The 24095-nt window shown below is 49.2% G+C and overlaps 2 protein-coding genes across 5 annotated transcripts in view; one reads left to right on the plus strand and one right to left on the minus strand.

Moving 5' to 3' along the window:
• Positions 1-2156, plus strand: part of DNAH10 (dynein axonemal heavy chain 10) — a 179655-nt gene extending 177499 nt beyond the window's left edge. For both annotated transcript variants that reach the window (XM_028830097.2, XM_077955570.1), the window contains one exon: positions 133-2156. In XM_028830097.2, the coding sequence (XP_028685930.2) occupies positions 133-279 (147 nt within the window). In that variant the 3' untranslated portion in view covers positions 280-2156. The remainder of the gene's footprint in view (positions 1-132) is intronic.
• CCDC92 (coiled-coil domain containing 92) overlaps positions 1205-24095 on the minus strand; it is a 35997-nt gene continuing 13106 nt past the window's right edge. Inside the window, exons 2-5 of one of the 3 annotated variants that reach the window (XM_015153074.3) lie at positions 9026-9118; positions 8110-8256; positions 7511-7552; positions 1205-2650 (exon numbers count right to left, since the gene is read on the minus strand). In XM_015153074.3, the coding sequence (XP_015008560.1) occupies positions 1878-2650; positions 7511-7552; positions 8110-8256; positions 9026-9059 (996 nt within the window). In that variant the 5' untranslated portion in view covers positions 9060-9118 and the 3' untranslated portion in view covers positions 1205-1877. The remainder of the gene's footprint in view (positions 2651-7510; positions 7553-8109; positions 8257-9025; positions 9119-24095) is intronic. The other 2 variants (NM_001194197.2, XM_001101661.5) reach the window with 2 other exon arrangements.

Raw genomic sequence — 24095 nt, forward strand, 5'->3', positions numbered from 1 at the left:
ACAGCCCCAGCCTCGTGTGTTCTCAGGTGCAGTCTTGCACGGGGGCCCCTGTCAAGACTTACACTGCCCCTTTGCCTTTATCCCTCTGCACGCTCTCGCCATGGGGGCGCCTCACCTGCCTCTCCCTTGCAGAATACCTTCCGGACCCCCGTCTACACCACCTCCATGAGAAGGAACGCCATGGGAGTCGGCTTGGTGTTTGAAGCTGATCTCTTTACCACGAGGCACATTTCTCACTGGGTGCTGCAAGGAGTATGCCTCACCCTGAATTCTGATTAACCTTTGGGTGAAGAAAACTGCTTAGTGAATTCGGAGCCTCGGGCTGGTTGGGAAGAGTGATCAGGTCTGCTGTCATTTCTTGGGGCCTCTCAAGAGGCAGGAGGGGGACTGACACTGATTTTTCATTTGAAATCAGCCATTTACATCTCTTTCCATACAAATTAACCTGAATGGTTTTATTTTTAATACTACTTTTTAAAAGGAATTTATATAATCAAAAAGTAAATATTGGAGAGTATTTTAAGGTGTGTGGAGTTTTCTTTTCCTTCTCAGAGAAAACACTTGATTAAGCAAAAGTGCCTGAAATACATAGCATTGGCACAAGTGAGAATCCTAATGTCATTTCCAAAAGTGTGTTTTCGACGATCCAGGTCTGTTTCAGCAGATGCTCCTTTTTGGCAAGAAGGGCTGATGATGTCGGGTACACAGCAGAAGTGGCCAGAGTCACCTGGAGCCACTGCTCCCCCTTCCAGAACTCTCTGGCCCTAGCTGCTTTGGCTCTGACCTGCTACAGTGACTGTGAGGTTGTTGAGCTTAGTGTTTAGTTCCTGCATGAGCTTCCACCCCCAGCCTGCCTGGGTCTGTGTGGGGTCAGGTGAGGACATGGAACCTCCAGGACCAGTGGTCACTGGGCACCCCTTCCCTCTGTGCACGACAAGGCTGGCCTGGAGCCCTGGCTGGCCACCTGGAGACGAGGGGTGGCTTCACGAGGGAGGGGAGGGGCTCGCAAGGGCAGCACAGTGGGCAGACGCCATCAGAGGCAAAAGCAGCTTCCCACAGCAGCTCAGGAGCGCAGCACATTCTAAGGACTAGCTCTGGGCAGGGAGGAAGCAGGAGTGGCTTCTGGGACCTGGGATTGCTCTCCCTCCTGCAGTCTCCTAGCCCTCCTTCAGGTGTTTAATAAAAGACACAAAACAGAAGGAAGGCGGGTTTAGAAAATAAAGTTTGTTGGGATCTTAAACATTTTGGATAAAACTAACAAAAAAAATATGAACACACATCCAGGTTGTAGTGCCATGAGGAGTAGCGTCATCTTATTTAGTTCCTTGAGATACACGCACGGCTGCTCGGTGATCGGTGCCGCCCTGGGAAGGGTTGGTCAGGAGGTGACGGGGTCTCCAGGAGGAAGTCGGGAGGTGACAGGGGTCTCCAGGAGGAAGTCGGGAGGTGACGGAGTCTCCAGGAGGGAGCAGGGGCTGCTCGGCCAGGCTGCCCTGGAGCCTGAGGATAAGGTCAAGGATGCTATGCGTTGCTCCGACTTGAGAATTAGGTGTGTGACTATGTGGCATTGTGAACATCAGGAGTGACGCAGCCGTGGCCGGGGCTTTGTCCGCAGCGCACTTAGGTTACACGGAGCGGGATCAGAAGCAAGCGATTCGGCACACAGGCGTTTGGCCACAGCAATTAGGAAATACATATTCTGCAGCAGGGACACAATCATATTTTGGTGTGAAGAAGAGGGCAAGAGGAGCAGGAGAATTGGTCGGTAGGTGTGAAAAGAGTTTGGCATGCATGGGAATTAAACAGAAAAGGTGTGGCTGAGATTTCCTAGTGGTGCTCACAGTGCATGGACAGCGCGGGGTGGGGCCCGGCGGGCTTCACACAGTTCTGTCCGTCCCTGAGTGCTTCCTCACCACCTTGCTTCCGTTCACCTGGTCAACCGCCAGGGTCTTCACCTCGGGTTGGGCCTGCGGCGGGGTGGCGTGGTGGATCCGATGCGCCACCCCAACGTGGGCTTTGTGCGGCTTTTCGCGGGCCGGGCTGTGCTGCTCGCTGCTTCGGTCAGAGGCGATGGGGGGGATGACGAGGGGCCTCTCTTTGATGAGGTGGACCTCGGCGGACTCCCTAGCCAGTAGAAATGGGGTAGGGTCGGGCATAGCATCCACTGGTTCCCGCAAAAGGAGTTTCCTGCTCTCTGCCCCGAATCTGTAGACCTCTTCAAATTCCGGGTGCAAGGGGGCTGAGAGGCTCTTTTTCATGCGGCGGCGAGGCGTTTCAGGTAGCTTGTCTTTGGGGGGCGCTGGCTTGTAGCTGGCCAGCACGGGGCTCCCTGACGGGCTGGCATCTGAGGTCCCGCTGGAGCTCATGAGCTTCTTCTTGGCGGCGTGCAGCTGGGAGGTCAGGTAGGCGATGGTGCTGGCCCGCTGCTCCAGCTCGCTAGATAGCAGGGTCAGCTTGTGGCTCTTGGCCTTCAGCTCCTCCAGGTACTTCTTCTCCCGCTCCTTGATGGTGTTCTCCAGCACTGTGATCATCGCGTTTTTTTGCTCCAGTTCTTTCAACAACTCAGCATTTTCGTTCTCTTTCACTTTCAGTTGGGCTTCCAGCTCTTCACATCTTTTCTTTAATTCGCTGCTTCTAGAAGTCCCATCTCCTACAAGAATAAGCCGAGGAAGGAGGTGAAGAACTCATTAGACTGAGGCTGAGTGGTGAGGCCTACAGGGCAGGCGGACCTGTCTGGTGGGGGGCCCTGTCTAGGCTGTGGGGGCTCTGGAAAGACCCCTCCCCTCCCCGAGGTGGGGAGATCAGGGCATCTCAGAGGCCCTTTCCAGCTCTTAGTTCTCTAGCTTACTGCATAAAAGAATGTCTCTGAACCTTAAAGATGCTGAAGTTAAAAGAGGCAATTGCAGAGTATCGGACCTCAGCAAACACTTAGGATTAAACTGGCCGCAAATCCTTCTGTCTGCTCAGATGGCATTTATGAAATGCCTGCTACATTCAAAGCACTGTTTTAGGAAACTCAAATGTACAAAGAATTCTCCATGTCTATTGCATTAAAACTCTGATGTTTAGAGGAGAAGAGGTGTGGTGCTGTCACTCTGCTCTGCCGCTGGCCTCCTCTCTCACCCCGCTCCCCGCACCACACACGCACAGACAGACTCCTTCCCACTTCCTGCTCAGAGACAGCTGCTTCATCTCTGTGGCTCCTGCCCTTGGCCCCTCGCTGCTGCCCTAACACTTCGGGCCTCTGCCTCCTGCTGTCCCTGGGTGCCTGCCCTCACCCAGTCCTTCAGCACATGCCAGCTGCCTCCTTCTCCTGCTCCGCTGGTGACCTGCAGTCCCTGGTCACCTCACACAGCGCCCTTGGCTCTCAACCCTGGGTAGCCATCCTGCTCCTCCTAACGCTGGCTGGCTGGCTGGCCATCCTCCTTGATTGGCCCCTGGGAAGTTCTTTCTAGACTCTTCCTTTCTGGTCTGGAACTCACCTTGAGTGTCACCTCCCGATTCAGTGTCTCCTGAGCACCACTTCTCCAAGTGAGTCTCCATCAGACACACCCTCAAGTCCAAATAGCTGCTCTGCTTCCTACATCTTGACTCTCCCAGGGAGACTGGATGCAGTTGCCATCCCCAGCCTCCCCTTCCTGACTGTGCCCTTCTGCCGGCTGCTCAGTGCTGCCCCCTCCCTGCTCCTCCAGCTGGCCTTGGTCCCACCTCCTCTCTGGTCTTCCTTTCAGTCCATCCTGTATTTAGGAAGCTTGGTCACCCCTCTAAGTATTCTTGTCCTCTGTTCAAAATGGTTCCTCACTGCCTAATAAAACCCAAACTGCCAGATGCCTTCCAGTTCCACAATCTGTCCCGAATGTTATCTGTTCCCACATAAATCAAAGCTTCCATCACTCTCCCTAAGCCGCCACCTCTTGTTCTGTCTCTGTTGTACCCTCTATCCTTGACCTAACTCCAGACCTGCACACCCAGTTTCCCTGTACCAACTCCACCACCCAGGGCCTGCCTAGGCACTGGACGCCACTGGATGTCTTTCCCAGGCTTCTGTCTCACTTTGAATTTTCCCACCTGCCTGAGCCAGCAGCAGCTCTGCAGCATGTCCCACCAGCCAGACTCTGAGCTTTTGAGGGCCCACGGTTGACTGGACTGGTCTTATGCAGGGCACTTGCATGGTACAAGCTCACTGCAGGTGATGTGCGCTCCTCGACTTAGCATGGGGTCACGTCCCAAAAAATCCAATGTAAGTTGAAAATACCGTTAAGTCAAAAGTGTGTTTTTGATATTTTCAGCTTACCATGGGTTTATCTGGACATATCCGTGGTAAGTCGAAGAATGTACTGAATGTGTATTGCCCCATGCAGTTGAAAAATTTTAAGTTGAACCACTGCAAGTTTCTCTTTTTAAAAAACATGTGTCTGTGTGTATATATGCAGGTATAATGTCAGCAAATGACCTCCCTAAAAAGGATGCATGCAGTACTACCTTTCATGAGGTTTATTTTTTTGCCAAAAGGAAAATGGATCCTGAAACACAGTTTCAGAGGTAAAGAGAGGGACAGAGACACACACATATGACTCTATAGACACTGTAAGACCCAGGAGCCCAGCCACCTGGGCTGAACCCCTGCAACCTGAAATGCTGACCTGGGCATGGCACTGGGCCTGGTACCCACTGTCCTTCCCCCAGGGCCTGTGGGACAACAACCCATGCCTGTCGCAAGGCCTTTGCTTTCAGCCCACACGTGGCTGGACAGTGGGCCTTGGGCTCCTTCTGAGGAAGGGCTGCAACCTCAGGCCTTCAACCACATCCCTGGCCTGCTGTGACCATCCTGGGATTTTCTTCCCCCAGACAGTGCTGCAAAAGGTTGATGGATGTTTGGAACATTCAGGAACAAGGCTCTCCCTGGGCTTCTCTCATGTCCTATGAGGGGCAGCCCACAAAGGCAGAAGGCCCTGGCAGTCAGACTGGGGACTTGGATTTGTGGGGCACCTGTCAGATGAAGATGCAGGTTCAGAGATGTCAAAGAACTTGCCCAAGGCCACACAGTCCCTCTGAGTCAGAGTAGAGGCCCGAATCTGGGGATCACTAAGCATCACTCTGGTTCTTTTGGCCACAGCATCCTGAGAGAAGCTTTTCCTGGACAGACATTCTCCTTATCCTTCCTTCCTTGAGAGTCATCTAGCTGTGCTGGCTTCTCCTCCAGGGTGCGGCCTTGGCTCCGGGCTGATGTTTGCCGGCCCTGACTTGAGCGGGCCGTCCTATGGGAAGGAGCTGGTGCGACTCCTCCTCCATCCCCAGCTCTGGAGAGCTGCTTCGGTGACTGTCCTTCCTGGGAATCAGCACCTCCTGTTTTGCCAATTTCTTGCTCTTTATAGAAAGCTCCACTCTACCTCCTCCTCTGTACATACCCCCTTTCTGGAAATTTCAGTCTTCCCATGAAAGCTTGGTGCACACTGAGCTGACAACAGCAACTGACGCTGGTCTCCAAACGCCACACTGCTGAGCCTGCCCAAGCGTTAGGGCACTGCAGTGCTTATAAACCTGTGCACTCCCAGGGCCAGCCCAGACTTCTGGGGTCACAGCCCCCAGGGGAGGGAAGCCAAGAGTCTATGCTGTACCCTGGGTCCCGGAGCTGCCTGGAATTGGGCAAGTTTTGGGTGCACTAATGTAAAACAATTTTCACCACTGGGAGGGGAGATGCCCCACTGGAACCACCTGAGAGGCTTTTGAAACTGCCTCTTCTAAGACACAGCCCTTGCTGTGAGGACCCTGCTGCTGCTGGGAGCACTGCATCAGGTGGGTGGGCAGGCGGGCGGCCTTGGGACCTGGGGCTGAGAACCTTGACTGGAGAGGCCACAGGGCAAAAGTGCTTCTTCAGATTAGCCTGGGCCAGGAGGGGACAGGGAGCAAGGACGCCCTGGCTTCCGTGACACGGGTAGCTCCTTTCCCAAGGCTTCAGTAGTGGCAGGTGTGGACGCTGGAGGTCTCCAACGTCAGGTTGAAACCCTGTTCCTCTGCATTCCCAGAGGCCCAGCTCCCGGTCCCAGGGCTTCGGGGGAGGTCCCTGGTGTCCCTCCGCAGGGAGACTTCTGAGGACAGCCTCCTGTTCTTCCACCCCAAGAAGCCCATGGCGCCTTCCCTACCACACACAGACAGAAAGACGTCTGGGCTCCTCAGAGGCACACTCAGGAGGCTGTAATATGAGCAATGCAAATGGAAAATATCAGTGCTCGGTAATCCGCTAAGGCTTGGTGGAAATGGTCCGTGTCTTTGACAAGGAACTGGACACTCTCAGGAATGATAACTGCCATTGTGAGGCCTGTTTAGAAAAAGGCATTGTGGGGATGCAGAAGTTCTTCTTCAAAGTTTCTTGAAACCATGAAGAGCTTGTCATTTCCTTGCTCTATGTGTATCTCTATGTATGTTCCCATGCAGCTGCTCTGACTTGCCCCAGCATGCCTGGACAAGGCTAAATGAGCCCTGGACCATAGTACATGCTATTCCTTATTTGGAAACCCTCCTGACCCTCTCATGACTAGCTTCCTCTTTTCTTAGTCCTCTTTCCCGTTTGCCTATTTAGGAAAGTTTCAAGCTTTTAACCAATCGGGTTAAGCTGCGAGGTCCCATTCCGGCCAATGGAAATGGGACACAGTCATAGGGCAACTGCATCAGGTTATGAAGATTAGAAATGTCCTCGTCTCCTTTGTTCGAGTGTGCTCTTGTGGCGAGACTGCTGGCGAGTTGCACCCTTTCTGCAGAAAGTAAACTAGCCTTGCTGAGCCATCCATTGCCTTGGTGTGTTCTTCCCGACGTGATAAACCCGTTTCCAACAGGCGTCTCTGCACAAACATGGATTCAGCACTTTCCAAATTCCCACCCTGTTCTGGGGAGCAGGCTCTTTGCAGCAGGCACAGAGAGCCCTGGGAAGGCCTAGGTTTCTGTCTCTCCTCCGGCAGCCAGCAGGCGGATGCCCTTTGGGGTTCCCTGAGGTCCTGGAGGATTCTGGATGGGGGAAGGTTCTGGGGCTGTAGTCCAGAGAAAGGCCTGGATCCTCAGGGAGCTGTCTAGTAATGTGACCGCTCGCCCGCCAGCATTTAGCAAGCAGCTGCTCTGTGCCAGGCCCATGCCAGGCGGCAGCGACACAGAGGAGCGGGGGCGGTTTTGCCCAGTGCTGCTGCTGCTGTTCCTCCTCCTTTTGGGTTTAAGTCACATCTATTTTTATGTCCTGATTACACAAGGAACACATGTTCATTGTAGGAAAAATCAGAAAAACATATAATAGACATTCCAAATATATGTGTCAGTCAAAAGAAAACAAAATCACTCATCCCCCTGCCCACTAATAACCACTTGCCACACGGAGGGATCCAAACATCCTTCTCATCTTCCCTTAGAGAGCTCAGGCCGCACGCGTAACTCTTCCTAGCAAGTGTGTGACTAGTGAAAACGGCACTGACACGTACCACAAAGGGAAAGGTACTGTCATTTACTTCTGGGGAGGAGTTCTTACCTGTCTGTTCCGAACTTTTGACTGTCAGCTCATATGTTAAATCTAAAAGGGAAATGTTACACATTAATTCTGTTACCATACATTTCAAAATCTTCATCAGCTTTGAAAATGCAAAACCGATGCCCATGATTGGCCAGCAAGTCCTACCCAGACAGAGCAGGGTTTGGCAGCAGGAGAGGCGAGCATGACAGCAGCAGAAAATATCAGGGGCTGCTGTGCTCCCTGGGGTCAGAGGGCACCCTCTGTTCCCCCAAACTCCCTTCCCCATTCCCCCACGACATAGCCCAACCATCCAAAACAAGCCAGCAGCTGGCTCTATGTATCACACAGGTTATATCTTGGTTATCAGTTCCAAAACGCATTGGAGATTCTAACCATTGTATTTTAATCTCTTAAGTCCTCAGTATGCCAAGAAAAGGCTTTGCAGCTTTATGCTCAGTGCATCTTGATTATGCAATGAGGATGATACAAGGCATTCAGATGGACTCCTGCAATGACGATGGGAGCTGGGGGCAGGGCAGGCCTAGCACGTTCTGGCGCTGGGCTCTGCTGTGCCCCGTAGCTGCCCCCCGCCTGCTCGGGCCTGCTCCCCGATGTACCTGTGCAGTGCTGCTGCAGCCGCCTGATCTCGGAGTGCAGCCCCTTGAGTGTGCTGGCATGCTCCCGCTGAAGGAACAGGAGGTTCTTCTGTGCGCTGTGCAGCTGGTTCTCCAGGTTTGTGGCTGCCATGCTGACATCCAGGGGACCTGTGGGTAACACAGACCCTGGCTGCGGTCCCTGAAAAGGGTCCCAAGGCTGCCTGCCCTCCTTGGCTCTGGGTGCAGAAGGGTGTGCACTTCCCAGGAGAGAGCAGAAGGAAACCACAGCGCCTGAAGGGCAGGGCACGGGGGCACCAGGGCTACACTCCCATCACTGCAGGCAGGCCCCAGGCCAGGGACAGCAGCCTCTGCTTCCTGAGCACCTCAGGGTGTGCCCTAGCACTTAGCACCATGCCTCGCACACGAATGAGTGAGGCCCACTCCACCGTACAAAGTCACTTCCCTTTACTCATGAGGAAACAGATCAAGAGAGGCAGATTCGCGAGCCTGGGGTCACACAGCCAGTGAGGTATGGAGCAGGGATTCTAATCCAGGGACCCGTTTCCAAATCCTGTCCTCTCCACGCACCACCTCACCCCAACAGAGACCAAATCACTCCCAAAAGATTTCCCTGACCAGGAAGCACTGACAGCTTCCTCATGGGACAAGTTGGCACCTGGGAAATGGGCCAAACATTTCCTCTAAATGGCATCTGGAGCCAGCCAAAGTAAGGAGGGAGAGCTGGACTGAATTCCAGAGGGAAGCCCCCTGCACTTCACAGCACAGCGAGGAGCCACAGATCCTTCTTGGGAAGGTTTGAGAACGTATCTCATGGGGCCAGGGGGTGGCGCAGGTGTCTGGAGTCTGTCCCCAATGCTTGGCCCCTCCCAGCCCCAGCTTCCAGCATCTGATGCTTACTCAGGGCCCCAGACTCTACCTTCATCGTAACTCGAGAAATGTGGTGAAGTCATGGGTCTTTCTGGAAAAGCTACCAGAGTAATTCAAGACGCTTGTACAGCACTGAAAAATACTGAGGATGAAATGTGGGTTATTTGCTTATAAATTATTATTGTAAACACAGAGCCTCAGAATGCATTTTTCCTAATTTGCTATTCCAGAGAACCCTCCGTAAAGGAGGTACAACTTCTCAATGGCTCCTGGGACACAGCCCATTTGTAGGATGCCACAATGGGACCGTTTTGGAGACCCTAACACACCCAGGCTGTCACTGCTTCAGACGACACCAATTGCTTGTCAATGATCTGTACGACCAGTGATGTGCATGCACACTAGCTCTGGAGCTAGGACGAGTTCATAACGAACTTCAGACATACACTTTCATCACACGAAGACCCTTCCCAGGTGCTGCTCAGGGGGAAAGCCACAGACTCCACTCCAAGGGCCACCTGAGAACGCAGAGAAGGAAATAAAACACGACGGAGCTCACTAAGGGGAATGAACGATGACACATCCTAAAAAGGACCAAGAAAAAGAGAAACAAGAGGCCCTTTCAGTTGGCGACAAAAACTGGCAGGAGAGGGCCGTGGCCCCAGAACACGGTGAGTAGTCTCGGGGGCACCTCGCCATGAGCAACGATTGGGCAGAGCTGATCAGAAGCCTTGAAATTGGTCATCTCTCTGAACTGGCAATTTATTTTTAGGAACCTGCCAAAGGAAAACTATTACTTTTGTGTGAAAAGAGGTAGCTGTGAGAATGGTCACTATAGTGCAGTTTGCAGTTGGAAAAGACTAGAAACAAACTCAAAACCGACAACAGGGAGTGGGTTAAAAAACTGAAGGCGACCATTTCTAGGCATGTTTCTATGAAACAAAGCATAGATCTCCCTGGCCTTTGACTCCCCTCGCACTAGGGTGCAGACGATGGCAGAGCTGAGTTTCCATCAAGCAGGGCTTTCCTCCGTGGAACTGTGGGCAGCCTTCCGGCAGGAGCGAGAACGGGTGTTTTCTGTCCCCAAAACCGTCTCGTGCTGTAACCGCAGACTCCTGTGTAGGCCGCTGGGCCAGACACTAGTTTCTAAGTGGAACCCCACAGTTCCTGAGATCCCAACACTGTCTGCACAGCACGTGGCCTTGGGGGGCGCTGACCTTAAACAAAGGAGCCAGCTAGGACAGCGCAGGTTCAGCATGTGGAACGTGTGCCGCGTGCTTGCTGTGGAAAGGGTGAGCACCTTCTGACCTTGCCCGTCCCTCACAAAGCAGAACGCTTGAAAGCCGAACAGCCTCAGCGTCAAAGGAAGGAAAATCCCAGGAGCGCCTGAGAGCTGTCAGTAGCGGTGCCTACGTTTTCCTTCGACTGAGCAATCCAGAGTCATTCACTCTGGCATCAATTCCAGCACCTCACCTGGAGGCTGAATCCTGAAGAGCTGAAAGGGGTTTGGAAGTGGGAACTCTAGCAGAGCTGCCTGACCACTACTTTCAAAGGACAGACTCAAATCCAGGATTCTGTTGGCTGATGGAAGAAGCAGAGCCCATGTGTTAGTGGCTTGCTGTCAAAGAGAAAGAACCATTTAAATGTGATCCAGAATTTAGTGGGTCTTAGATGACAGGAGAGCTGCCCTAGGCCTAGCGTCCTACCTCTCACAAACGCTGTCCCCAGCTACACAACCTGGCGGTGGTCTTGATGCTGGCATCCCCCGCAATCCACTTCCAGTTCATGATGATGTCGCTGGTATCCTGCTTTGAAAGCAGTTCTCAGATCCGTTCAACTGTACCCATCGCCACTGCTGAGGCCATCCGCACCCTCACCCGAATCCCTGCCAGGAAGCCTCCCCGTCCTCTCCTGCCTGCTCCATTCTGCTCTCCACGTGGCAGCAGAGTGGTTTGGTTGTTAAATCGAGACTGCTTAAAAACCTCCAACGGTTCCCGCTGCTCTGAGAATCGGACTGGTCTGCCCGGCCCTGCAACTGGCCGCACCACCCTCGCTTCTCCTACCCCAGGGCTCATGGTGGCACCAGCTTTCCTCCGGGTGCCCTGCCGGGCTGTGCTTCTCCCACCCTAGTGCCCTCTCATGGCTCCTCCTCTGCCCAGAACACTCTTCTCGGGCCTCTCTCCTGCCCACCTCTCCTGGGTCTGCACTGTCTACTTATCCTTTAGGTCTCAGTAAAAGTTTACTTTCTCCCGGAAGCCCTGGCCCCCTGGTGCATTACCACCCTGTCCCCAGTTCTAGTCTGTGTGTCTCTGTGAGGGTCTGTAAGTGTGAGTCTATTTCCCACCTCCTTGCACAGACTCCAGGCTGTTCACTGCTGCACCTTAAGCCCTAGCACAGTGCCTGGCACCCTGGAGGTCTGCAAATGGGCCCCCGCTGCCAGTCTGTGGAGCGCAGCTGTGGTGCCAGGGGACTGTAAGGGCTTCAGGGTTGAAAAGCCTTTGTTTCCATGGGCTTCCTATTTAGGTGCGTCCTTTACAGGCATACCTTGCGCAAAGAAAACAGGATATACTAAAACACCCCGAAATGACACGACCACCTCACCCACCATGGTGGCACAAAATGGGATGCGCCTCTATGTAGAGGTCAGTATTTTCTTCTACACACCCCATGGGGGCAGAGGGGAATGGAGTAAAAGTGTTGCCAGCAGCCATCCCTATCATAGTGTGGTATTACATTTTATTTGTAACAAACTTAAATATGATTCAGTAAGTATTCATACTCTAACTGCCTTGGTCAGTCAGCAACTTTGAATTATAACAACACTGTATTTCATTAATCCACTGTGTTAACTGCAGAAATACAAAAGCATCCTTAAAGTGTCCCATTATGATGGGTAGACAGCCTGGAGAAGAAAAGGCAGGCGAGCAGGGAGAGTGTGATCACGTAACGCGTGGAGCTCGCCAGTAAGCGCTGGTGAACCGCTTGGAGCCCTCACAGTGGGGGACAAGGGTCTCCTGGCCTGGGGCATTTCACTGACTGTCACTCTCCCCTTCTTCCACACTCTGTGCTGACTTAAAAGGCCCTGACATGGAGCCGCCGTCTGTGCAGGGCATTCTACAGCTGTTAGGATATTCCTAAATAAGACAGGTCCACTTGGGGTCAGGGAAACAAAGCACATCTCCAAATGGCATCCAGATTACTCAATTATTTTCTCATCAGCTCAAAAGAATAACAATATCACTGGCTTTCGGAGGGCAAAAGAGTTGCCACGGCTTAAAAGACAGTGGTGTTTTCCATTGTGGTCCTTCACGACTGAAGAGAGGTAATCATTGTGATGATGTCACGCTCCCAGTACTGTGGCATGACTGAAGCCACCGAGGCATCCTGTTTAGGCTGAGGAGACCCAGCCAAGAGATGCACATAATTCAGAGGGAGAAATGGAGTTGGTCCCAAGGGACTTAATTCAGTATCAGAGACGCTTTAGAAACATGAAGGAACATTCATGACAGATCCGTAATAGGGTCAGCGTGGCGGATGACAGGAGAGACAGGGCGTCTGCTGCAGATGAATAACGCCGCCTGCTGAGTAAGGGCACTCACCCCATCTTAGCTGTGTGTCAGCCAGGAATGGAGGGCAGCTCATCCAGCCCGTCTGGCAAAATGCTTGCACTTTCTGTGTCAAAAGGGCATATGCTACAAATTGTGTGCTCTTTGTACTGCAGCGCTCCGTCCTGAGGCAATCCAACTTTGTTCCTCAGCGTTGCTGGGAGCCATCCACAATCTTACAGTTATTTGCTCAACGAAAGGCGGCAAGGCCAGGACACTGGTCCTCTTCCCTCCTTGAGGATGCTGCCCATGGCTGCAGATAATGGGGCTCCAACTGACTATCACTTCGGGGCTTAGTCACGGCTGCCAGGGGCCAGCCCCCCCAGGTGACTGTGCACAGCTCTGCTGGTTTCTCTCCCCAGAGAATGCCAGCAGAAGCAATGCAAATGGGTACTTCGAAGGTCAAAGTCCTGCTGAATAGGTGACCTTGATCAGGACTCAAAGGTTAAGCCACACGTACATTTTTTCCTATGGCAAATCCACCAAGTACTAAATTAATTTACTGTTCACTCTACATGTTCAGAAAGTTAATACTCAAAAAAGTCTTTTCATTCCAAATCCTATAGAGGTAGGCTCTGAAGACGTGGCAAGACAGCTTCCTGGGTGGGGGGGTGCACTGCTGTCATTTCCTAGTGTCAACGTGTCTGAGGAAGGCCTGGCCTGGCCGAGTGCACTCTCCAGCAGCCTGAGGACAAGGGGCCCTGTGAACAGCTCAAGCCGAATTCCATTTTCCTTCCAAAGCGCTGTCCCTTCCTCTCAGGGCACTAATGTAACATGGCGACATAATTCTATCCACGGACCACCTGACTTGCCCTTGCACAGTGTTCTTTCACGTTACTTATGTCACTTGCTTTTGCAACCCACCGCTGGGGAAGAGAGGACGCTATCCCACAAAAAGAGAGAATACACACCAATAAACGCATCTAAGCCTTGCTGCTTCTCCTAGCCCACAGGTGATGTGGTGACAATCCCAAGGTCTGGGGCAGATTTAATTTCATGCAGAAATTCAGATGCTTTCCAAGTTGTGCACATCAAGTCTCTAATACTTTGAAACTGCAGAGGAAAAGCAAACACAGCCCACAGAAGTAGCCTTTTGGCATGGAAGGGAAGGCAGCATTCCTCCAGAGTCCAGAGCACAGGGCCAGGCCGTCAGAACAGCACTGCTCGAGCGGAGGCTGGATCCACTGGCTCTCCAGGGTCCACGTTAGAAAATCACACACCTGGCCAGGCGCGGTGGCTCACGCCTGTAATCCCAGCACTTTGGGAGGCCGAGACGGGCGGATCATTAGGTCAGGAGATTGAGACTATCCTGGCTAACACGGTGAAACCCCATCTCTACTAAAAAATACAAAAAAGAAACAAAAACAAAAAAAACAACAAAACTAGCCGGGCGAGGTGGCGGGCGCCTGTGGTCCCAGCTACTCGGGAGGCTAAGGCAGGAGAATGGCGTAAACCCGGGAGGCGGAGCTTGCCGTGAGCTGAGATCCGGCCACTGCACTCCAGCCTGGGCGACAGAGCCAGACTCCGTCTCAAAAAAAAAAAGAAAATCACACAGCTATAAAGGCACTGCCGACCACCCAATACGGCAGAAAGACTCACTAATGACTCTTGCTCGTAATACCAGCAAAGGTTCTTAGGAAGCTGGGTGAGGGTGGGGCTTTCTGGGCCAGGCTAGCACCTCAACAAAGCAGCAAGGCTAGCTTAGGAAGAAAGCACAAAGTATTCCACCCTGTAGCAGGTGTGTCCTGGTTCCTGGGATCCCAGCAGGTGCCCAGTCCCAAGGCCAGGGGGCAGACTCATCCTCTTCCCCTGCAAGGCCAGGTGGATAGGAGTCCTCTGGAGGCTGAGTTAGCAATAGGCTATTCCTGGGAAAAAGCAGCACTCGCTGCCAAAAACAGCTCTGGTGTTACCCGTGGGAGGAATCAAGGCCAGACTTATCTTCCCCCTTTTAAAAATATGCCTTTTCCTTTAGTGCCTCTCCTGTGTGCACACCTCCTTGCACAAATTTTCATGGTCAAGCACATTTCTGATCACGTTGCATCTCTCTGACTTTCTTGGGACCAAGCCCCACTTCGCCAGAGGCCCTCCTCAGTCTGCCCTTCCCAGCCGCACCCCACGGGGTCCCCTTGGGGCTGTGTGCTTGTCAACACTGGTGTCCTCTAGCCCCTGGCGTGGCCTGGACCCCTCCAACACAGGGCCTTTGCACCCCTTGTTCCCTCTGTCTAGAACTCTTGTGGCAAACCATTCCCTGCCCCCTGCCTCATTAACTTCCATTCTTCCCGCACATCTGAACTCACACATCACATACGTGCTGCAGATAATTTCCTACCGCTTCATAACGGCACCGAGTGGAGAGCTAAACCAGAACTACACTGCGTTTGCCAAAAAGCACCGCAGCAGCATGAATCTGAACACGACCTCACCCCACCATTTCTCAACATTCCAGAAGCAATATTCTAACGTATTCCTGAGACATTTCCTGGACAAAAAGAAATGGAGTATCTTTGGTAGGAAAGGGTCACACCATTTAAAAATGGGAGATTGTTTCTGGGCAATCAAGAACAAACTTATCTTTTAGCTGAACACAAAGCCTGTGGAAATAGGGTAATAATTTTAGAATCTAAAAAAATAGCACACTACCACTTAGGTGGTAGCTTTGAATTAGTTATAACGAGCTCTTTTAGATTCTAGTCATGAATAAGTTATGACCATTCACATTTGGTTCTCTCCTGCTATGAACACCAGGAGCCCTGCCGCCCTCTCTGTGCACTTTTTGAAAGGCCCTGACCTGGCAGCACTGCTTGGCCTTTAACAGGGCACAGTGTCTCAGCGTTTGTGCACAAGGACCTCTGGGGGCTTTTCTGTGGGAACTTTCTGTACTGCTCTGGTGTCCTATAGCTTAAGCGTTGCCATCAAGAAAATGAAGGCTGGCCGGGGAACAAAGGCAGCAATTGCAGTGATTGAATGTAACAGGAGGATAAAATGATTCCTAGCAGGGAGGTGGTTTTCTAAGTAGATTCATGGAGTCAGAAAACATTGAGGGTAGAATAAATCTTCAATATCAGGCATCCAACACCCCTTTGTTTCAAGATTAAGAAACTAAGGCCCAAAGAAGATCTGCTTAACACAATGGGATGCAAGAGACTGGCGTGGACAAACTCTTGAGACATTAGACCACTCTTGGGGCGGTAACTGACCCCTATCTTGTTACCTCAGTCATCGTGATGTCTGACTCATGGGGTGGCTTTAAGTGCTAAAAGCAACCAGGACGGGCCTGGCATAGAGTAGTGCTCAACGAATGTTAGCTATATTATTTTTATGTAAACACTGGTCAATAGTCCTATAAATATACCTCAAGATTGTTTACTTAGCCAACTAGGATATTTCCTGAATATTATCTAAGTATGGAAATGAGCTAGCAAAGAAATTCCAATTACTTCCAAAGAGGGAAGGATAAAAGCAAATAGAAGCATTTTCTGGGACCTCTATCCTCCATTTTCACTGGAGAAGAGCCATTCGGGGAGGCAACTAGAGAGGCAGGCAGAGCAAGGCGCCCCGAGGGACAGGAAAGCCTGCTTCCCCCTTTGGAACCATCTACAGTACTTCACGAGGCTAAAAAAACGGTCCATGGCTAATTAGGCCATCAACTCTCGATCCCAAATACCTGCTTTTAAGAAAGGCCACTCACCGTCTTTGAAAATGGATACTGATGTTACTTGAACTCATCATCACCTGGATAAACTGTTTTGCATGGTAGGACCCTATTATTCCTACTTGTACATGTATCTAAGAAATTCAACTAGTGAGCGAGCTGAAATCTCTAAAAGTTAAAGCAGCAATAAAAAGGGACAAGATTTCAAGGAAGGGTAAGTACTCAACAATGACTCCAGGAATATTTTGGTAAAAAGAGTAAACACGATTACAAAGTGGAAGCAAAAAGCAGAAGGCAAAGGTGCAATTATGTTTAAAAAGATAAAACATCTTGTTGATTAGTCATTCTTAAAGAATTAAGTTTTTTTAATCTGGCAAAAACAGGTGTGGTCGAGAGCTTAGCACAAGAGTCAGAATCTTGGGTTCCAATTCCGACCCTGCCATATCCGAGCTGCAGCCTCTCTGAGTCCTCACCTTTCTCTTCTATAACATGAGAAATAATCAAACTTACATGATACAGTGACTGGGTGGGTAAAATGAGAGTTTTTGTATAAAACATTTTGCAGTGTGTCTGGCTTACTGCGATAAAGTGGCAACTGAACTAAATTTGGACTCATCCAAATGTGGAAACTTTGGATGGGAATGTTTTGTGGGTTCCCCTACTTCTGGCTAAGCAGCAGACGTCTTTTAATAGGCACGTCTCTAAAAGCTGGAAGAGGAAAGAAAACTCCAGTAGCAACCAGGAAAAAAAAAAAGATTTTTTTGCGAGATAATCACCACACAAAATAACCTGAATGTCTGTCAATAAAGGGCTAGCATGGCACATCTAAAGTATGCAATAATTAAAAACAGCATAGATCTGTATTTACCAACAAGGTAATATGTCTATGATAGGTTAAGTTTTTAAACAGTATGTTAAAAACTGTACGTATATTTTCACATTTTTGTATATGTGTAGAAGGATATACACCAAAGTGTTAAAAATCATTTGTCTCGGCCAGGCACGGCGGCTCATGCCTGTAATCCCAGCACTTTGGGAGGCCAAGGCGGGGGGATCATAAGGTCAGGAGATGGAAACCATTCTGGCTACCATGGTGAAACCCTGTCTCTACTAAAAATACAAAAAATTAGCTGGGTGTGGTGGCACATGCCTGTAGTCCTAGCTACTCAGGAGGCTGAGGCAGGAGAATTGCTTGAACCTGAGAGGCGGAGGTTGCAGTGAGCTGAGATCATACCACTGCATGCCAGCCTGGGCGACAGAGCGAGACTCCATCTCAAAAACAAAAACAAAAATTAGCTGGGCGTCGTGGCATCCGCCTGTTATCCCAGCTACTGGGGAGCCTGAAGCAGGAGAAACGTTTGAACCCAGGAGGCGGAGGTTGCAGTGAGTTGAGATCACGCCACTGCACTCCAGCCTGGGCAACAAAAGGGGAACCTCCATCTCAAAAAAATAATAAAGATAAATAAATAAATAAATAAATAAACATTTGTCTCTAGGTGGTGGACTCTGGGTGATTTTTACCTTTTAAAAATTCTATTTTAGTACTATCTATAAAGCTTCTTTAGTGATGAAAATATAGTCAGAAAAAAATTATAAAGTTTTCTCTTAAAAAAGATAATCACTAAATATCCACTAACAAAGTAGCATCATATGTTTTAACAGTATTGTTCCAGGGTAATCTTGGATTGCTAGAATTGTGATTGGTTTACCATCACCAAGAAGAATTAATGGGAAGGTAGTTGTTACAAATGTAACAATTTAGTGTCCCAAAGATATGCAGAAAAATGACAATGATGAGAACTTAGGTGCCTCCCGCCATGCATTATACATTCCTGTCATTCTCTGACATTATCTTTCATATGTATTTTATTTTATTAAGGCTCATCGACAATTCTTTCGACATTAACAGCCATTTCCTTCTGAAAGAACGTGCAGCCTAACATTGAAGTTGTAATGGATGTGATTAGAGAGCCTGACAATTAGACATGGAAAGAGGGTACGCAGCCTGTCTGGGAAGGCTGCAGTCACTGGAGGCCTACAAGATGGATTTATTAACCGGGTTTCTCTGCACTCTGATTATCTCATACTTTAAGAGTTTCTATTTGGCTTCTATTTAAAAACCATGTCACGGGTCTGTACGCTGATGAGGGCTTGGCTTCTCTGTGTGAAAATGCCTCATGAAGAAAGCAAGTCTGTATTTCCGGTTGCTTACGCGTGTCTTTCAGTGGCCTGTGCACGCCAAGATAGGCAAACACATGCGCTCCTACCATCTGTGTCATGTGGTGCCTTCTGGGAGTGTCCTGGGCTTCATGGAAGATTGGGTTCCTAACCGCCAGGAGGCCAGCAGCGGGTGGCAGACCCCACCCCAGGAGGAGGGAGCACCAGCACTCCATCTCCGGACCCTCAGAGCTGGAGGGCCGATGCCCATACAGTGTCAACTCTGCACTTTCTATTCCAAAGACACAGGCTCAGGGAGAAGCTGCTTTGGGGGAGAAGGTGGCTAGTGGGGCCATGGAGGTGCTGCTCAGGCCCTTCCCACCCTCCCTGCATCCTCCTCCTGCCCTTTCTCGGCAGCCCCCAATGTGACTGCCCTCTGGTGATCACCCAAATAGCCTTGTTTCAAGAGCTAGAGCTAGAATCATTTTCAACTTAGTAGAAATGTCACTGGTGCACTTCTAACAAGCTTGTCATTTACCACGATGATCCTGAGTCAACAATTTAAGCACACAAATATCTCATAAGTTACCACACAAACAGTTCTATCTAGTGATACCTTCCTTTAATGGGAGGGCAAGTAAGCAGTTCACATCCAACTGGTCTTTCCATTTCCACCTCAGATTGAGATTACTGCCGATTTTGTCTACTAGTTGATAACTAAAAGATACAGTGATCCCAAATGCCAAATCATCGTTCATCCTAACGAAATGGGAAATACTTCATCCTAGTGCTTGATGATCACAAGCTCAACTGTAGCTCCTAGGCCAAGAAGATGTGTTCCCTTACTTTCAAAATCTCAATCTCTATGGTTTGCCAAACACATGGACCAATTCGCCTGACTTAACTGATAGGCTTCTTTTATCCATTTGTGGGTCTGCCTAATTACAGTACAGGTTTTAAGGAAGGAAATATATTCATTAGCTGAAGCTCTATACATTTTTTGGGTTGGGGGGGAGACAGGGTTTCTCTATGTTGCCCAGGCTTGACTCAAACTCCTGGCCTCAAGTGGTCCTCCTGCTTCAGCCTCCTATGTAGCTGGGAATATAAGTGCCAGACCCCTTACCTGGCTCTATACACTTTAATTGAGCCATATTTTCCCTTTATTACTTACAAAAAGTGAAAGCGCCCATGGTTTCATTAGCTATAATGGGCATCAGAGAAGATGCCTGTCACTTACAGAGGAAAGAGGCGTCATCCGTGTAAGGTGGTAGAAAAGGCTCTGCCCAGTCCCAGCCACGTCATCTTGGACAGTGTAAGAATTTAGCTACGCATCAAGCAAAAGCAAGCCAACTCCTCCAACCTGCCTGTCTGTGAAAGGGGCCCACACTGATTCCACAGGGAGGACGTTAGAGATCCTAGATATTATTAAAATAGTCCAACAATAGTCACTTCAGTGAATAAAGTCACTATGACCGGGCATTTAATTTTAGTACTTACATAGCTTCTGGTGATCAATAATCAGATACTTGTTTTTATTGAACATTTATTCCTTTGGAAAAACATAGCTTAAGTATCAATATTTTTAAAAGACAAACTCATATTTTTAAGAAGGCATTTACCATTTCCCTAGATCATTTCTTTTTTTTTTTTTTTTTTTTGATGGCTTCAGCATGTCCATTTAAGGGTGTTTGACCTCTGACTTTCCATCTAGTGATCTGAGAGCCCCAGCGTGGATTATTCAATTCTTTACAAGTATCCTTTCCGCAAACTTCCTGTGCTGTGCAGAATAGGTGAGGCATGCTTACTGATGGCATTTATGACTGACCCCCATAAAGTTCTTCCCACTCACAATCACTCTTTATTATGTCAGGGAACAAGAGAATTCCCAGAATCATATGTTCCAGCTCTCTGGGAAATCATGCATTAAGTTCCAGGGGAAGGGAAAAGCTTCCCACAAAACAGCTATCCATTAAGAAAGTCTGTTGTTTAAAATGCACCAGCAATTCTAACATCCAGAGACCAGTGAGAGAATGGTACAAGGCAAATAGGTGTCACTTTAGGGCTGTCTTGCAACCAAATTTTGATCATCATAGATAAATGAGCCATTAGTGCATTAACCCAGTCAAAATAAATGAAAACAAGTAATGGCAAGTAAAATAAGGGGCAGGACAACTGTATTTCATAGATCACATATCAGCTGTGGGAGGAGGAGAGTGAAAGAAATTGGGGAAGGTAGAAAATCACTACATCTGATATTCATTAGGAATTTTCAGAGAATGAGAGGCAATCCAGTATTTTCTTCCTGTCCTCGCCTTGTTAAGGTCATCATTTTTCATTTGCACTTTTTCCATTTGTACAACTGACTTTGTCTCTTCCTCTTATATTTGACCTTGTGCCCCCACAATGGGGTTAATTGTAATCCTTGGTTCATGACACACTCTTTAAGGGCTCACTTTCATTTAGATACTTTTACAAATAAGCACCCAATGTATCCAACATTTTTGGAACTTAGCAATTTTGGTTTTAGAGTGCCCAGAGTTTCCATTTGAAGTCTGAAATTCTTAGGTTGGATGTTTCAGCTTCTTCTGGTTGATCCAGCTCTGGTGAAGCCTACTGGCCAGTCAGGAGCCTGGGAGTTTGACTTCCCAGTTTTCAGAATGGACAGCATGGTCACCTGAGGTCACACATGGCGGCCACTGTCCTTGCTGGCTGTGGGGGGAGTGTGAGGCAGCTTCCATCTTCGCAAGCAGCTGCTATGGGGATGCCTTTCAGTTGGCTCTGCCTGGCTTCTCAAGGGTGTGATCACCACACTGTAAAGGGTGGTAACAGCAATCATGTTTGAGGATAACTCTGTCCTAACGCATTCCCTGGGTGTAAAGCATCTGGGCAAGAAAATACTTAAGGGCCCACTTTCATTTAGATACTTTTACAAATAAGCACCCAATGTACACTCAAAGACATTTTTTAATAAGAAGCTGAAAATCATTAATCAAAATAGTAATTATGACTATTATTTACCAAATGTCTATGTATCAGGCTTATAGATGATCACTTAATTCTTTTTTTTTTGAGATGGGGGAGTCTCGCTTTGTCGCCCAGGCTGGAGTGCAATGGTGTGATCTTGGCTCATTACAATCTCTACCTCCCAGGTTAAAGTGATTCTTGTGCCTCAGCCCCCTGAGTAGCTGGGATTACAGGCATACACCACCACACCTGGCTAATTTTTGTATTTTTAGTACAGATGGAGTTTTGCCATGTTGGCCAGGCTGGTCTCAAATTCCTGACCTCAAGTGATCTGCCCACCTTGGCCTCCCAAAGTGCTGGGATTACAGATGTGAACCACCACTCTCGGCTGATTACTTAATTCTTAAAACAATCATGCAAGATACATGACTATAGTCATTTTTTATTTTATTTTATTTTATTTTGAGACAGAGTTTCACTCTTGTTGCCTAGGCTGGAGTGCAATGGCGTGATCTCAGCTCACCACAATCTCTGTCTCTTGGGTTCAAGCGCTTCTCCTGCTTCAGCCTCCCGAGTAGCTGGGATTACAGGAACACACCACCATGCCTGGCTTTGTGTTTTTAGTAGAGACGGGGTTTCTCCATGTTGGTCAGGCTGGTTTCGAACTCCCGACCTCAGGTGATCTGCCTGCCTTGGCCTCCCAAAGTGCTGGGATTACAGGCATGAGCCACCGCGCCCAGCTGATTAAACCCATTTTTTAAAGAATGGAGGCTCAGACGAGTGAAGACACTTAACTAAACTTGCAAATCCTAAGTGCATGAGCCAAATGCAGATTCTTTCCAAAGGCTGCTACCTCCTCTGCCTCGTGCCTTCCTAAAGTGCTCTCCAATTCCAAACTCAGGCTGTTTGGAACCACAGGATCTCATGGCAGCTCTGGGAGAGAAGGACAAGCTGTCTCCTCACGTTAGTGGTCTGTTCTGCTGTTTCCTGTGCATTCTGGAACATTCAACCCAAGTGTGGCCGCTTGAGTGCAGTGGTAATGCTGCTGCTGACCTCCCTGGAGTCACTGACTGTGACAGGTCCCGCTGAGGCTTTCCAGGCCTTGTCTCATTACATCCTCACACCGCTCTAGGACAGAGGAACTGAGGCATAGAGAGCTTAATTTGCCTTATTGAGATCATACATAAACTTGGTATTTTTTTGGTGCTTTGTGGTTTCCTGTGCCCTTTTCAAGGAGGGGGAAATTGTGCCTATGATAGGCCTACATTTTTCCTGATCCTTTGGTCAGTACTCATGTTAGCTGAATTTAAAAGCATTCAGTGACAAGATTTTCTGAAGAGGTAATGTTCTCTCCCTCAGATGCACTCTGGTTGAAAGTGGAGGCCGGGCGCGGTGGCTCAAGCCTGTAATCCCAGCACTTTGGGAGGCCGAGACGGGCAGATCACGAGGTCAGGAGATCGAGACCATCTTGGCTAACACGGTGAAACCCTGTCTCTACTAAAAAATACAAAAAACTAGCCGGGCGAGGTGGCGGGTGCCTGTAGTCCCAGCTGCTCAGGAGGCTGAGGCAGGAGAATGGCGTAACCCCGGGAGGTGGAGCTTGCAGTGAGTTGAGATCCGGTCACTGCACTCCAGCCTGGGCGACAGAGCAAGACTCCGTCTCAAAAAAAAAAAAAAAAAAAAAAAAAGAAAGCGGATCACACAGATGAGCTATACTGGATCTGTGCACTATAGCGGAATAGCAGGGTAGGGATTAACCAGGCTGGATCCAGACCACCAGGGTTTGCATTCTAGTTCTGCCCTTCGTTAATGATGCAACCTTGGGCAAGTCACGCATAACTCCCATGCCTTATTTCGTCATCTGCAAAATGGAAAAACAGTACCTACACCTCATTAGGATGTGGGGAAGACTGAGTTTATCTAAAGAGATGCTGTCCAATGGAACTTTCTGTGATGATGTAAATATTCTATTCTCTGTTGTCCAACAAAGTAGCCACACCAAGCGTCTGGCTGCCAGACTCTTTTTTTTTAGATGGAGTCTCACTTTGTTGACCAGGCTGGAGCACAGTGGCGCAATCGCAACCTTGACCTCTTGGGTCCAAATGATTCTCCTGCCTCAGTCTCCTGAGTAGCTGGGACTACAGGTGTGCACCACCACGCCCTGCTCATTTTTGTATTTTTAGTAGAGACAGGGATTTCACCACATTGGCCAGGCTGGTTTCAAACTCCTGACCTCAACTGATCCGCCTGCCTCAGCCTCTCAAAGTGCTGGGATTACAGGCACGAGCCACTGCGCCCGGCCTTAGGTGCCAGACTTACAGATGATCACTTAATTCTTGAAACAATCACGCAAAATAGGTATGGTTATGCCGTTTTTAAAGAACTGAGGCTCAGTGGAGTGACCACACTCTTCTGTAGCTATTGTGGCCACATGTAGCTATCAAACACTTGAAATGTGTGGCTAATGTGTCTGAAAAATTTTTCATTTTATTTTTTGTTTGAATTAAAATAAACTGTCCCCATGAGGCTAGTGTCTACCAAGTTGGGCAGCACAATCTAAAGCATTTAGAACCATGGCTAGAGCTATGTGTTTACTATCATTGCTTCAATACGGAGAGTCATCCAAGGGTTCATTTGCTCCCAGGTAAAATGTAACTGCTGTGGCCAGTGCTCACTTTGTACTGCTGGAATAATTTAACAATTTTCTTCAACTGCCATCATCATTATGCCATTTTACATCT

Source organism: Macaca mulatta, chromosome 11, assembly GCF_049350105.2.
Source record: "Macaca mulatta isolate MMU2019108-1 chromosome 11, T2T-MMU8v2.0, whole genome shotgun sequence".
NCBI lineage: Eukaryota > Metazoa > Chordata > Mammalia > Primates > Cercopithecidae > Macaca > Macaca mulatta.